We start from the raw sequence: 13,710 nt of genomic DNA, 5'->3' as shown, positions 1-13,710 counted from the left end.
ACTCGAATAGAGAATGCAAGGAATGTGAAAGGAAGAGGCCGACGAAGGAGGCCGACGAAGCTAAGAATAAACAGAAGAGAAGAGGCCAGTAAAAACCTTCAGATAGTCTATACCTTGAATCACTGAACTCCCGCGCCATTTCTATTTGGAGACCTGCAGAAAGATGAAATTTCACTCACGGATTAACAGCTGGAGAGTTACACCTAAGTATATAAAGATTCAACACTTTATGCTTGAATCACTGTGAACGTTTTACTCTTCACATGAATGCATGACCAGAACATCTATAAAACGGCTGAGCTCAGACATCTACCCTTCTACAACAACACTATCTCTTATGCTAAAGACTTTAGAAATCAACTCTGAACTCAACATGTGCGTACACAAAACCTTCTACTACTGGTGCAAGTGTGGGGACGAAGCAAAACGAGATAATCAAGATCGCCGGTGTGATCTAGCGGGCACATCAAAATGCAAGGGCTGGAAGAACGAAACAGTGAACTTTTGGTATTCTTCCAAAGAGTGCAAGGAATGTGAAAGGAAGAGGCTAGAAAAGGAGGAGCAGAAGAAGGCCACCAGGTAGTCCCTGTCTGATTACTGACGATACACTCCTCAGAGATTCATATATCAACAGTCACTTCTGAGATCACACTATAACAGTCAACGTGTCGTGATATAATCATTTTGATGTCTTTTCTATAAACGTGAACCTGTTACCAACACATCTATAAAGCCACAGCTCCAACCCCAACTCCGCTGCCAAGAAGCAATAGTTTTCCTGTGCACGCATAAACCTACCTGACAAATCTCCAACTAAGAACCGTGCCATTTTAACTCCGTCACAATGTGCACAAAAACGCGTGTCGTACATCTTTGCAAATGCGGTCTTCAAGCTTCGTATGAACCCGTTGTGGAAAAGCTCTGTGCTCTTCGTGAGATCCGTAAATGCAGGCCGACGGTTGAGCATATAGAGAAGCCTAGCTCTGAGGAGTGCGCAACATGTAAGACGAAGCGAGAGAAGGAGAAGAAGAAATAAGGAAGGTTCTTGAGAGTTTCTGGCCCATTTCTTGTACATATATAAAGGAAATACAGCTACACTCTTACGGGAGTGCGGACGAAGGTCCATGTTGTGAACCAATCCCAACACCCTCACTCTGTCTCATGCTCAGCTCATAGAGTGTGCATCATCCATCATGAGAAACGCGATCTCGTAGGTCCATTTGAGAGAATCGTGGAAATACCTTGAACCATCAACATCAAGGCCTCTGGAAATTTCCGAGACGAGCTTACGTATCTCACCTGTCGTTTTCCCATGCTGACCAGTCTCATAGTCTCACACCCCCTGTCTAGGAGGATTACGAAAAAGGTTCTGGGCACATGTACTCCGTAATTTCGGAGAAAAAGATACTGGGTGCTTACTGGTCGTCACGGTGGAGATCCGTGACCAAATATAAATCACGTACGCGTGTATTTGTCCTAGAAAAGCTGAAAAAACAACGATAACTGATGAATCGCTCTTCTTACTGGCAATGCAGAGAGATTGTCAATCGTAATGCTAGCGTAATCCCACTGTATCTAGTATTTGCGTGAACTAACAAGCATTAGATATTCGATTCGATAAATCACTCATAGAAACAGAAAGCAACAAAAGGCTTTATTAACAAGTCCTTCCCATACTTACAAGATATCCTTTGCCACTATTAAATGTTTATCTCAGAGCCCTGACACAGTGATCCTCAATCCCTGTTTTGACGGGCGGTCAGCCGACGATCCCTGCCATACAAAGCTGCATGGCCTCCCAAGGCGCAGCCGAACTTAACGTCACCCAGCACCGCTCATCACCGAAACTCGGCCACTGTGGATACCTCTGATTAGGTTGATTCGAGATGTCATGATTTATTAGCAACTGGAATGTCCTCGCCTTGTTGCGCGGATTAACCTTCTATACTTTAGCGCCATCATGCCAGGAACACCATCGAGCCGCGGATGCGACGGATGTCGTAGGCAGAAGAAGAAAGTAAGCATGACATTATGTCTCATAGTAAACTCCAGTATTAACAGCAACAGTGCGACCAAGCTAAACCGACTTGCGGAAGATGTAAACGAGTGGGTGTACCATGTGTTGGAAATGGCGTCAAACGATGGAAATTTCACTCATTCCAGAACGACGACCAGAGCCTTATTAAACGACGCCCCAGTAATGAGCAGACCCAGCTCTCATCTTCGTTGGTTCACATCCTTCAGATTGAAGATGCCAGGTTTGATATTCGAGCTTTTGGCGGCAAACTTATCCCAGAAATCGTAGCACAAATCGGTTGTAGTCCAGCACTCGACGCTTGTGTAAACGCAATGGTTTCTCTGTATAAAGCACATCGGTGTCAGGAATCAAGAGTTGATGCGTTGACCAGATATGGAGAGGCTTTGACAGCGACCAGAAGTGCTATTCTTGATCCGAAGGAGAAGATCATGATGAAGATGCAGGTTGTTTCAATCATGTTTGTTTGCCATGTAAGTAAATTTCTACACAACTCTATTGTATCGCTATAATTGACACTCTTCAGTACTGGGTAGACCGTAAATCAATCGAACAGCATCGAGAGGTCATATCAGTGTTATTTCGCGAAGCTGTTATGAAAAAACAGCTCGATGACTTGGGCGACTACATGGTGGGACTTAGCCAACTCGCCGTACTCCAACCCCCTCCCCTGAATATTTCTTAAAGCTGACGGTCGTTTAGGTTATGGCGAGCTTCTTGAACCCTCAGTTTGAGCTAGGTCCCTGGTTCTGGGAAGCGTGCCATAAGATCGGCACTCCACGACCAGTCAAATACCACCAGGGAAGCTTCCTGAGCCTAGAATCTGGAACCATGGGAGAACTATCTATCCTGATGCGCTCGCCGAAGAAGAACCTTCGTCAACTAAGATCCATTTACGACGTCATGCAGTTCGAGATACCCAAGGTCCGACAACTCCTCGCCCTAGCAACCATATCAACAGCGGCACCCAACGCACCAGCCATGACAATACGAGTCTGTAGTTCGTACAGAGTAGCATATGGAATCCTACTCGCCATGACTGCCGTGATTGGATATACTCTGCGAATCTGGGATACAGACTTGACGCTAGTGGGGAATTCACATGACTGCGTTGATGAGTGTATTGCTTTAGTAGAGCAGTGTGAAAGTGCTCGACCGTACGGTGCCAACTTTGTGCCGGACTTTCTTACAATGGTATGGGCAGCAACTGCGGATGGTTATAGAAACGATGAGATGGCGGAGTACTTGGTTGATTATGAAAAGGATTCTATCGGGGCGGATTTTATGGGGCAGGCTATGTCAATAAGAGAAAGACTGTTTGCGATGGAGGCAAGGGAGACAGCGGAGGAGGCAGAAGTCATTCTGAACCCGGGGCTGGAGGCTCTGGTGAAGAGGCCGGTGGTCAGCGTACAGGAGATTCAGCCAGCTGTCAGTGAGTGTGTTTTACTGTAACTATTAAGAGACAGTGGAATCAACAATCGATAGAATAGAAGATGGAATCCATGCTGAAATAGCGAAGACATCGTCAACAGTTGCGCAGTGTTAGAGGCCAGAAGAACTGTCTTGGAGAACCCAAAGGCGACATGATGCAAGCCTTCTCGAGCATGTTCACTGCCGAAGCAACATCCAGTCGATAAGCCATAGCTTGTAGCTCCTGGCTTTCATTACCACTTCCGGAAAGCTACTTTGGAGCTCTGTCACATCAAGCTACTAGTGTAAGGCAGACTCTAGCTACGTTATCACGGGGTTCGGTATTCGCCCTCATGCGGCTCTATTGTTACATTCCCGAAAAATGTGCGAAACTTTGTGTTTCCAGGCATTTCTTACCATCAGAAAATTCATACATCATCAAGAGTGCCGTTTAGGTTTGTGAGTCATTGTGAAATCTGGGGAAGCTGGAAGTGGTTGCTCGAAACGGCGCTGATAGCTCAGGGATGAAAGGAAGCTCAACAACTGTTTGGTCACCAACTGCATGATTACATGGCAAGCTCCCACCTCCTAACTCACTAGCCATTGAGTAAGGAACCTAGGCATTCCCCATGCTTCACATGTTAGCTTGATCAGCGGAAATGGTGTTTAGTTCACACTCTCAATTGCCGAAGACGTGACCATCTTGCTGCTGATCATCTTGACGGAGCGGCTTGGTCGGTGCAGCCTGGACCGCTTCTCGTGCAGGAAAGAAACAAGGAATAAGCTCTGTTGGACTGAGAGTCTTTCTGATGTTGGTGATATCAGCCCATTTACGTGGTTATTGCTAGCAAGGAGCATGTGAATCATCCGTCCGACCGTTCAAACGCCATGTCTCCGAGCTCATGCATCTACAGCTCTTTTCGGAATAGACAAACGCGGGGTTCCAGTGAATCGTGGAGGATCTCGCTGTCACATTTGGATGCTGGTGGTCAAGTTTAAGTTCAATACCGAGGTCCCGAGCTAAACCCGCCGAATCTGCTCTCAATGCAGGGTATCATTTCTCTCTCAAGATCTCGAGATGAATAGATTAACTCGAGATACTCGAACTTTGCATTTCCGAGGATGACACCCATACAATCGCTGACCACTCACAATCACGATATTAACCGCATCCGAGGACTTGATCGGGTGGATCCGGGCTGGACCTGGGGAAGATTGTGGCTAGCGGCTTCAGGGCCCTGCTTCTAGTGGTCCGGCGCTAACAAGCAGTGGGTTGACCTTGAAATATCGCCCGATGCTCCCCGCGGGAACACCCTCGACTCACCGAACGCCCGGCCACCGATGCCGCTCACCTGAGCCGAGAACGAACCTAACATTTCGCTCAGTCTCTCTCTCTCTTTTTTTTGCATGATAATTCCTTTTTTTTTTGCGCCATCTCCCCTGAAATCCGCCAACAATGACAATGACGGGTCCAAACAAGATCGTCAAGCGTCAAGCGGGCAAGGACTCCAAGAGTTCTTCGCGCCCTTCGTCCGGCGGCGCTCTCTGCAAGACCTGCACGCCATGTCGCCAGAAGAAAGTCCGCTGCGACGGCACGCGCCCGCAGTGCGTGGAGTGCAGCACCAACAGCCTCCCCTGCGTATACCCTCACGATGCCCGCCGAGAACCTCGACCGTCGCGCGCGCGCGTGCAGAGCCTCGAGGCGACAGTCGCCGCTATGCTCGATCACATGAAGGCCGCCGGCATCCTTACGTCCGAGATGCAGTCTGCGTGGACGGCCGAGCTAATGGATACGGACCACCCGTCCCGCGCCTCGCAGGATTATACTACCCATGGGCTAAGCCGTCTTGCTTCGACTGCCGCTATCGCGAGTCCACTTCCTACACCGACTGCTTCTACTGCTGCGCAGGAAATGGGCGCTAGTTTTCTTTCTTCGCCGCCGAGGAGCAGCGTTGGTCCGACGGATGAGACGAAACCTCGACTCGATAGCTTCAATACGATCCTCTCGCGAACGACACAGACACAGCTCGATTCTACAGAGCTCGCGCCTGTGAAATTGGTCCCTCGTCCTATAAGCAACGACGGCAATGGTGACGGCACCGGTCTGTCACCAAGCGAAGCTCGAGTAGCTGGTGTGTTCCACGAGAACGGCTATGTCTCTGCGGTTCACGGTCTAGCCAGTATCATGAACCCGACATCACGCGCACAGCACCGAGAGAATATCAATAAAATGACCCGAAAAGGTGACGATGCTATATCGGCTTCGAAAGCCCGACTCATAAGCAACGCTGCGCTTCAACGACAGCGAGAAGCGCGCATGTTTCGTAACCCACGAGACTTGATGGACTTGGATGGTGTAGACCCAGAACTTGCTAAGCATCTCCTCGATCTACACTTTAATCGACAACATTACGCATACCTTATTTCTTATCGACCCGCGATTATGGACAGTCTTGCCAGTGGCGGTGGTCCTTTCGCGAATAAGCTTCTACTCAACGCCATTTTCTACTCGACTTCCCTATACAGCGACCGTCCGTCCCTCCGCGCCGATCCCGATGATCCTCAAAGTGTTGGAAGACGCTTCTACGACCGGTTCCGAGAGCTGTTGGTAGACGAACTCGACAAGCCCAGTATTCCTTCGGCCCTTGCTCTGCTGCTTACAAGCGTATCGCTTGTATCACAAGGCAAACCCAGTGCAGGCTGGAGTCTGTCAGGAACTGCACATCGCATGATAATTGATCTGGGATGCCATCTCATGCTAGGTCCGGATTACGAGAGCACAGGCGGTGTCAACGAGCAGCGTGTACTACGAACGGACTTGGAGCAAGAGATGCGAAAGCGTCTTTACTGGGCTGCCTTCACTACCGATGCTACTCAAGCGTTGTATCTTGGCCGTCCTTGCATGTTTGCATCTGCACAAGCTCGAGTTCCTCTGCAGCTCCTCGATACGTTTGAAGAGCTTGAAGAATGGGAACCTTATATCGACCCCAAGTCGCCGGCTTCGGCTCCCCCGCCATATGGACGACAGCCTGCCCACGCTGTATCTACCTTTAGTAGTCTTGTGAGGATATTGCAAATCTCCACAAGAATTAATGACCTTTATGGCATTCAGTGTGTCAAGTACACAACGGAGTATCTTCTCAATAAGAAGGAGTCTATCGAGAGGGAGCTTGAGAAATGGCAGACCAGTCTTCCCAGCCACTTATGCTTCGACCCCGACGATACTCTCACCATCACGCCTCCACCCCATCAAATCACCCCACAGTGAGTCTACCCTGCTGAACATGTGAAGATGATAATGTTAACCGGAATGCCTCAGTACGACATTCCACGCTCTGACCATTCTGCTACACCGCGCATTCCTCGAAGAAGGTCACCTTCGCCGCCACACCGACGAGACCGCCAAGCGTCGCGGTGAAGAAGCATGCATTCAAAGCGCTCTCATGATCCAGAAGCTCGTCCGTCGATACCGCGAATCCTTCACACTCCGTCGCGCGCCCTTCCTCCTCTCATATGCAGTCTACTCCGCCGTCATCGTCATCCTCCGTCAAGAGCGCCACGAGCGCGGTCAATTCACAGAGCCCATCTCCTTCTTCTGGACATGTCTCAGCGAACTCCAAGTAGGATGCAACTTTGGTCTCAAGAAGCCCCTCAGCGTTCTGCAGGACATGGTTCGTGAGTTCCAGACCAGTATCAAGGAGAGTGGTACCACTGGTACAGAACAGCCTCAGCCTGCTGGTCTCGATGAGAGCTTCTTTTTCCCTCTCGCCATGGCACCCGCTGCATCTGCTATTGCGCCTAATAACACCAATACTTCTACGCCAACGGGTGCTTACGTTTCTGCTACTGCATCGGATTATATCCCACATATGGATCACTTTGATCCGGCGTTTGGTCACTCACCGGGTTTGCTGGATTTCTTGAATGATCAGGAGAAGGATATCTCGCAGGATGCGCTGTATGGATTGTTTGCGCCGTCACAGCCTTTCCCGTGACTGTCTGAGGAGCTTGGCGAGACGTTTTTCGCAGGACCCGCAAGAGCGGCGTAGATGTTCTTTTTCTGCCTGGGATCGCTGGTTCGAAGGGGGTAACTGGAACCTCATGCAACCGAGGCACACAGCAATATTGAGGGGTTGTTGGCATTCTCAAGCGGCTGGGCGACATTGGCAGCAGGAAAGGAATTGTCACAGTATATGGACAGCACGAATTGTTTCCACTGTGTATATTTTGGAACTCATTCTGGCTAGGCGCGCGCGTTTGCGTATCTCTTTTGCATGCTAAGATTATGGTGGATGGTTGAGTTTTATGGGATGTGGATATGAATTGATGAGGAATTGTTAGCGAGCAAACATGATTAGATCTCGGTTTCATAGCGTACGAACTATTTGGGCGTTCAAAAGGCGGTTTGCTAGGTTATATCCAATACACTTTTACGATAGAAACAATCGTCGCGACGTGGTCTCGTGCTGTTCCCAAATGTTGTCCACCAAGAGTCGTTGGTTCACACAATGAGGCACTGGTGCATGGGTACACTTCGATGATGCGCACAATACAATGACATTCTTTTGCGCAAGGCTATGCAGTACAATTCATCCCATTCCCTTCGATGATGCTTTAATTTTCCAGTTGTATCATCACTGCCCGCCATTGTAGCACATCTCACCCACACGAGGTGCGCTTTCACGATGAGTCATCAGCTTAGCTGGGTGACTGCGCCTGGCTGGGCGTTCTTCTAATCAGCACAAAACTGAAGCCATACCCTTGCCATTTCTTCGATAAACAATATCGCGAACGCATTGCCGATATCTCTTTCGTTTTATATACCTGGACCCGTATCGTAATGTCTACAGAAGCTCCTCACCCCCGCGTCGGCGTCGCCGCCCTCATCTACAACCGCGAAGGCAAGTTTCTCACTGGAAAGCGGATAGGGAGTCACGGAGCTGGTGAGTATTCTGCAACATGAATTTGAGTAGAAGCTAAAAGCATAAAGGCACCCTTCAATTACCAGGTGGCCATCTCGAGTACGGCGAGAGCTTTCTCACGTGCGCAGAGCGAGAAACCCTTGAGGAAACAGGTCTCAAGGTGAAGGCTCTTAAGCACATCGCCACTACGAACGATGTATTTGAAACAGAGAAGAAGCACTACATCACAATTTTTGTGTCTTGCCAGATGGTTAACGAGAGTGACGAACCTAAGGTCGGTTTGTCTTGCAAGCTGTACAGGGTAATACACTGACAAGACTGCCGTAGATCCTCGAACCACAGAAGTGCGAGGGCTGGTATTGGAAGACTTGGGACGATCTCAAGAAGATTCATGCTACAGAAAAGAATGGGGAGAAGCTGTTTTTGCCTTTGATCAATCTGTTGGGGACAGCGGATTTGGAAAATTTGAAGCTCAAGGCGTAATGGTGATGACCACCACCTAAGGTAGTGAGCAAGAAAACTTCTGCTATACCAAGGTACCAAAATTATCTAATCCAAGACAGGCTAAGTCGGCACTAAACCACACGCATTTTGCCTGGGTCATTTTGTCACTTGGGACAGAGATCCCAAGTTTTCTTCCCTTCCTTTCTTTTCTCAGCATGGTGTCTCACTTTTTCGCAAATACGGGGTGCATTAGTCAGAAATTAGATACGATTGCTACCATGATGGGAGGGCGAATTACCAAGTATGACTCTTTACCAGCGAATCACAATGCATTTTACTAGGAGAAGAGCTGTCGCCAGCCAAAGAACAATTGCCGTCAAGTTCAGGTTAAGTCGGTTGTGATGTCACTAAAGCGGGTATGCAACTATCGCGACTCTCAATTCCAGCTAAGCTCCAAGCTCCCACCTTGGAACTGATGACGTTTCACGCACCTCCTCGCATTTATCCTCAAAGCTTCCACAAATGTCATAAATGCTGATACTTCAAGCTGCTAAACGCAGCATGCCACTCGCAAAATGTCGACCCTCTCCGAACCCCGTCGTCCCCGTCTCCTCCCGCAGAATCGCAAGCTTCGTCACCTTCGCGGCATCTGGCTTCGCAATTTATCCTTCGCGCCCACGAGTCTTAGAACAGCAGACGACGCCGATCTAGCTACGAACAAGTTACAAGTGGTCAAAGAATCGAGTCAATTGCATCCGTCGCGATCGTCTGAGAGCTTGAGGAAGGGTAGTGCTAGGCCGGATGCGCTCAGGCCGGTGCAGAAGCGTAGGACGAGTTTGAGCTTGGCGCATGCCAACCTTGGGGCGCGGCAGAAGAATCTAGAGACGCTGTATGAGGATGCAGTAGGGGATGTGTTTTACTCGCTGCATGTGGACGCGGATGCTGAGCCTGTCTACATCAGCGAGGTGCGGGAGCGAGCTACGGTAGGAAAGCTGTCCATTGCGACACATAGCGGGATCTGACTGTTCGCAGAGCTTCAACTTCAGATTCTTCAGTCTCGAAAATTGCGCATCGGCTATTTCACGATGCCATTCCATGATCTTACGAATCTGGGCGCGCCGACCGAAAGCTGAATCATGGATCTTTCTGCTCGAAGAAACAATCGACCTGCGCCGTCTCAATTTCATAGGCACTCTAATGGACCGAAACTTCCCACCCAACGCATTAATATTCCATCTCGAAGACGGCGTATACTCGTTCGACTTCCCCAACAAGATATCCGAGCCGAAGCAAGCGCCGCAAGTAGCCACATCGTCATACAATGCGCTCATGAAGCTAGCCAACCTCGAGAGTTCAATCGAAGACGCGATAGAGACACAACAGAGATTGATGGAAGAGATAAACCGTATATTAGACGAAAGCCCGCCTGATAATTCGCAAATGGCGAGGGAAGTTGTCGCCATGGCGGATAAATATGTTGCAGCGCAAAGACGGTCGAATAAACAGGCGCAAAAGAAGCGCGATGATTTGCAGGAGTCCATACGGAGTCGGCGCGAAGCTATTGCCAAGGGTAGAGAGCTTCAGAATGAAGCGGAGAAGGATATGGAGAGCAGTAGAGAGAAGTTGACGGCATCCGAGGAGCTTCTTGAGCAGACACAGCAGCAGATTCGGGGGCAACGAAGACGTATTTGCGCCGACCTTTCGGACATATTCCCGATTACCCCGATTCCTAATGCGCCGCCGCTTTCGTTCCAGATATGCAACATGCCACTACCGAACTCGATATACGATGCGGCTACTGCGAGAAATATCTCCGAAGACCTCTTGTCCGCTGGTCTAGGGATAGTCGCTCTGCTCACGAAGCACCTACAGTTCTACCTAGCGCACCCATTACCATACCCTCTGGATTGGTTCGGCTCCAGATCATATGCGCGCGACGATATCTCCCAATTATCCGACCGGACAGTCTCGCGTCGAGAATTCCCACTGTATCTCCCAAGAGGCGGTTCAACAGCAGGTCAATGGCGCTTCGAGTACGCATGGTTTCTCCTTAACAAAGACATCGAAGCCCTCTGTTCATCCCAAGGTCTCCGCGTCGTCGACATCCGACACACCCTTCCGAACCTTAAATACTTGCTCTACGTCTGCAGCGCCGGCAGCGACCAGGTACCAGAGCGCAAAAAGGGCGGTGTCCGCGGTTTGTGGGCCGGAAGGATAAAAGGACGCATGTCCACCATGTCGGCGCAGTTCGACGGCGACTCGGGTAGCGTCACAGAGAGTCGGAGGAGCAGCGCGGATAGTGAGGTCAATCAGAACGGTGATGTATTACGGGATGCGATTATTAAGAGCAATGGGCATAATAAAGATAAGGGGCGGGAGAATTTGGATGATGGGGTCTCGTTGCCTTTTGGGGAGGGGGATGCCAAGTTTACGCTGAGGACGAAGGGCCTGAGGGAGAGGAGATGAGGGACAATTGGATGGGTTTGGCGGTTGTTTGTGTTTTGTTCAGCGAGGTGCTGTTGGTGTGTTTTGGAGTTTATAGAAAGGTAAGCTGGTCTCTGTATAGGATATTCATCAGACTTCATTTGTATCTCTCATCAGATGGTTCAACTTCACGTCGTTCGTGTTCCTCGCTGGCCCTCATCTATGCCATAGCAGTCTTTTACTGTTCCCGCATGAACCGGACAGACCTTCGCCGAACTCCCCATCTTCCATGCCACGAAATATCCATCGGCGAGTGTGTCCCCGTCTCAATACCACCTCCAGCCATCTTAGTACCTGTCAAACGCATCATCTGGCCCACCGATCCCTCGAACCAAGGCACAACAACCGTCATTTACCCTTGAGTACCGAAGTACAGCCGGGTAGTTCGTCCCAAAGCATGCTAGAGCTGCAGAAATCTGAAGCTATTCAGGGATCTTCCCCGCAACCCCATAGTCCGGAGTGTGGGGGAGACCCCATATTCGGTCGCGGCGCCGAGGGCCGTCTGCTTTCATGCTCGGTGCCGGTGGCCGCCTTTAAGCAAAGATGGTGTAATTGCTTCGAAGTGGAGAGTATATATATCTTGTTTGGGCCCGTGAGAGGGATCTGCAGACTTGGCAACGATGTTGGGCTCTTCTCTTATTCTGGCTTTGGCGGTTGCTGTGGGCGCTGCTTCGGTAACACGAAACAGTCCTGTTGTTGAACTCAAGAATGGGTCCTACTATGGCATTCATAACACTGCGTACAACCAGGACTTGTTCCTTGGTATGAGATATGCTCAGGCGCCACTGAACGATCTGCGCTTTCGGCATCCTCAGCCCTTGAACTCAACCTGGGACGGAGTGCGCAATGCGACCGAGTATCAGTCTAAGTGTTATCAGTACGGGTATCCTTCGGGACCTCTGTCCGGTGGCACCGACGATTGTTTGCATCTGAATGTCGTTCGCCCGTCTGCAGCTACGAAGGAGAAACTTCCTGTCCTTGTCTGGATCCATGGCGGCGGCCTTGTCGGAGGCTACAGCGGTGATCCCTCTTCGAACCTCAGCTACATCATCGACGAGTCTGTAAAATTGGGCTCGCCCATCATCGGCGTCTCAATCAACTACCGTCTCGGAGCATGGGGCTTTCTTTGGAGTTCCGCTGTCAAGGCCGCAGGTGTTGGAAACAATGGCTTCCGCGACCAGAGACTTGCTCTTCAATGGGTCCAAGAGAATATCGCCGCGTTTGGGGGTGATCCCCAAAAGGTTACAATCTGGGGCCAGAGCGGAGGAGCACGAAGTGTTGCGTCTCAATTGACTGCCTTTGGTGGTAGAGACGATCGGCTGTTCAGAGCAGCTATTCTCGAAAGTGGTACTGGCTTCCCTACAGCCTTTGGAGAGGTGGAGGACAAGGACGCGCCAACCTTTGAGAAGGGATACAAGACGCTCCTCAAGAGGACCAACTGTGATTCTGCGAAGGATTCTCTGCAGTGTCTGCGAAAGGTGCCGTCACTGGAACTCGCTCAGATCGTCGGCAATGTCTCGTTCCCCGTTTGGCTCGATATTATCGACGGCGACTTCATTCGGGATAGTCGCTCAGAGCTAATTCGACATAATAAGTTCGTTCCAGTTCCCATCATCAACGGAGTCGCATCAGACGACGGAGACTTTTTTGCCCAGCGTGGCATCAACACGACACAGGAGTGGGAAGCATATCTACGAAAAGAGGGCGCAAGCAAAGCCACTATCGAAGCCATCTCGGCCCTATACCCTGATATTCCACGCGTCGGTCTGCCAGCTACTTTCGAGGGACGCCCATCAGGTCCATTGGCTTCGTATGGATCGCAGTGGAAGCGCGCGGTAGCCTTTGGCGGTGATAGAGCTATGCATGCACCCAAACGAGCCTGGAACAGGAAATGGGCAAAGAGCAATGCCACTGCGTACAGTTATCATTTCGACGTTGTATCAGGTGATCGCCCAGTAGTCCAAGGAGCTGGGCATTCGGTTGATATTCCATTTGCCTTCCGCAATTATGAAAGATTGGCTCAGTTGAACGTAACGGAGCCGAGACCTGGGTCATTTGACGAGGTGGCTGTTAAGATGTCAAGAATGTGGATTAGCTTTACGAGCAAGATGAACCCCAATTTTGAAGGTATGGGTGATGTTCAGTGGCCTGAGTACGAGTGGGATGGAGGGAAGAACATGGTCTTTCATATTGATGATTCTTCTGTGGTTCATGTTGAGAATGACACGTATCGAACTGAGCAGATGGAGTATTTGGATAAGAAGTTGTGGAAGGTTGAGCTTCAGTCAGGGCTTGACTAAGGATGTGAATGTGGCTGAGAGCTTATTCTGGCCGAGAGAACTTAGCACGAGATAGTCCAAGTGACAAGACAGTCCTTTCATGCCATTACTTCAACCTAGTCTGAAGTTAGACTAT

General features: G+C 49.9%; 5 protein-coding genes across 5 annotated transcripts; all 5 read left to right on the top strand.

The window, feature by feature from the left end:
- Positions 1-2,349: 2,349 nt before the first annotated feature.
- J7337_003694 (uncharacterized protein) lies at positions 2,350-3,487 on the top strand (the record flags this gene model as incomplete). Its single annotated transcript, XM_044821406.1, has 3 exons — positions 2,350-2,508; positions 2,562-2,666; positions 2,738-3,487. The coding sequence occupies 3 exons, from the start codon at positions 2,350-2,352 to the stop codon at positions 3,485-3,487; spliced, it is 1,014 nt and encodes a 337-aa protein (XP_044682739.1).
- A 1,414-nt stretch (positions 3,488-4,901) lies between these two features.
- J7337_003693 (uncharacterized protein) lies at positions 4,902-7,440 on the top strand (the record flags this gene model as incomplete). The annotated part of the gene is made up of 2 exons (XM_044821405.1): positions 4,902-6,709; positions 6,765-7,440. The coding sequence occupies 2 exons, from the start codon at positions 4,902-4,904 to the stop codon at positions 7,438-7,440; spliced, it is 2,484 nt and encodes an 827-aa protein (XP_044682738.1).
- Positions 7,441-8,285: 845 nt separating this feature from the next.
- On the top strand, positions 8,286-8,850 carry J7337_003692 (uncharacterized protein; the record flags this gene model as incomplete). The annotated part of the gene is made up of 3 exons (XM_044821404.1): positions 8,286-8,388; positions 8,436-8,641; positions 8,695-8,850. The coding sequence occupies 3 exons, from the start codon at positions 8,286-8,288 to the stop codon at positions 8,848-8,850; spliced, it is 465 nt and encodes a 154-aa protein (XP_044682737.1).
- Positions 8,851-9,386: 536 nt separating this feature from the next.
- J7337_003691 (uncharacterized protein) lies at positions 9,387-11,277 on the top strand (the record flags this gene model as incomplete). The annotated part of the gene is made up of 2 exons (XM_044821403.1): positions 9,387-9,794; positions 9,844-11,277. The coding sequence occupies 2 exons, from the start codon at positions 9,387-9,389 to the stop codon at positions 11,275-11,277; spliced, it is 1,842 nt and encodes a 613-aa protein (XP_044682736.1).
- Positions 11,278-11,915: 638 nt separating this feature from the next.
- On the top strand, positions 11,916-13,595 carry J7337_003690 (uncharacterized protein; the record flags this gene model as incomplete). Its single annotated transcript, XM_044821402.1, has 1 exon — positions 11,916-13,595. The coding sequence occupies one exon, from the start codon at positions 11,916-11,918 to the stop codon at positions 13,593-13,595; it is 1,680 nt and encodes a 559-aa protein (XP_044682735.1).
- Between the last annotated feature and the right edge of the window lie 115 nt (positions 13,596-13,710).

The sequence above is a fragment of the Fusarium musae genome, chromosome 3, assembly GCF_019915245.1.
Source record: "Fusarium musae strain F31 chromosome 3, whole genome shotgun sequence".
Lineage (NCBI taxonomy): Eukaryota > Fungi > Ascomycota > Sordariomycetes > Hypocreales > Nectriaceae > Fusarium > Fusarium musae.
This window is presented reverse-complemented; position numbering and strand designations above follow the sequence as displayed.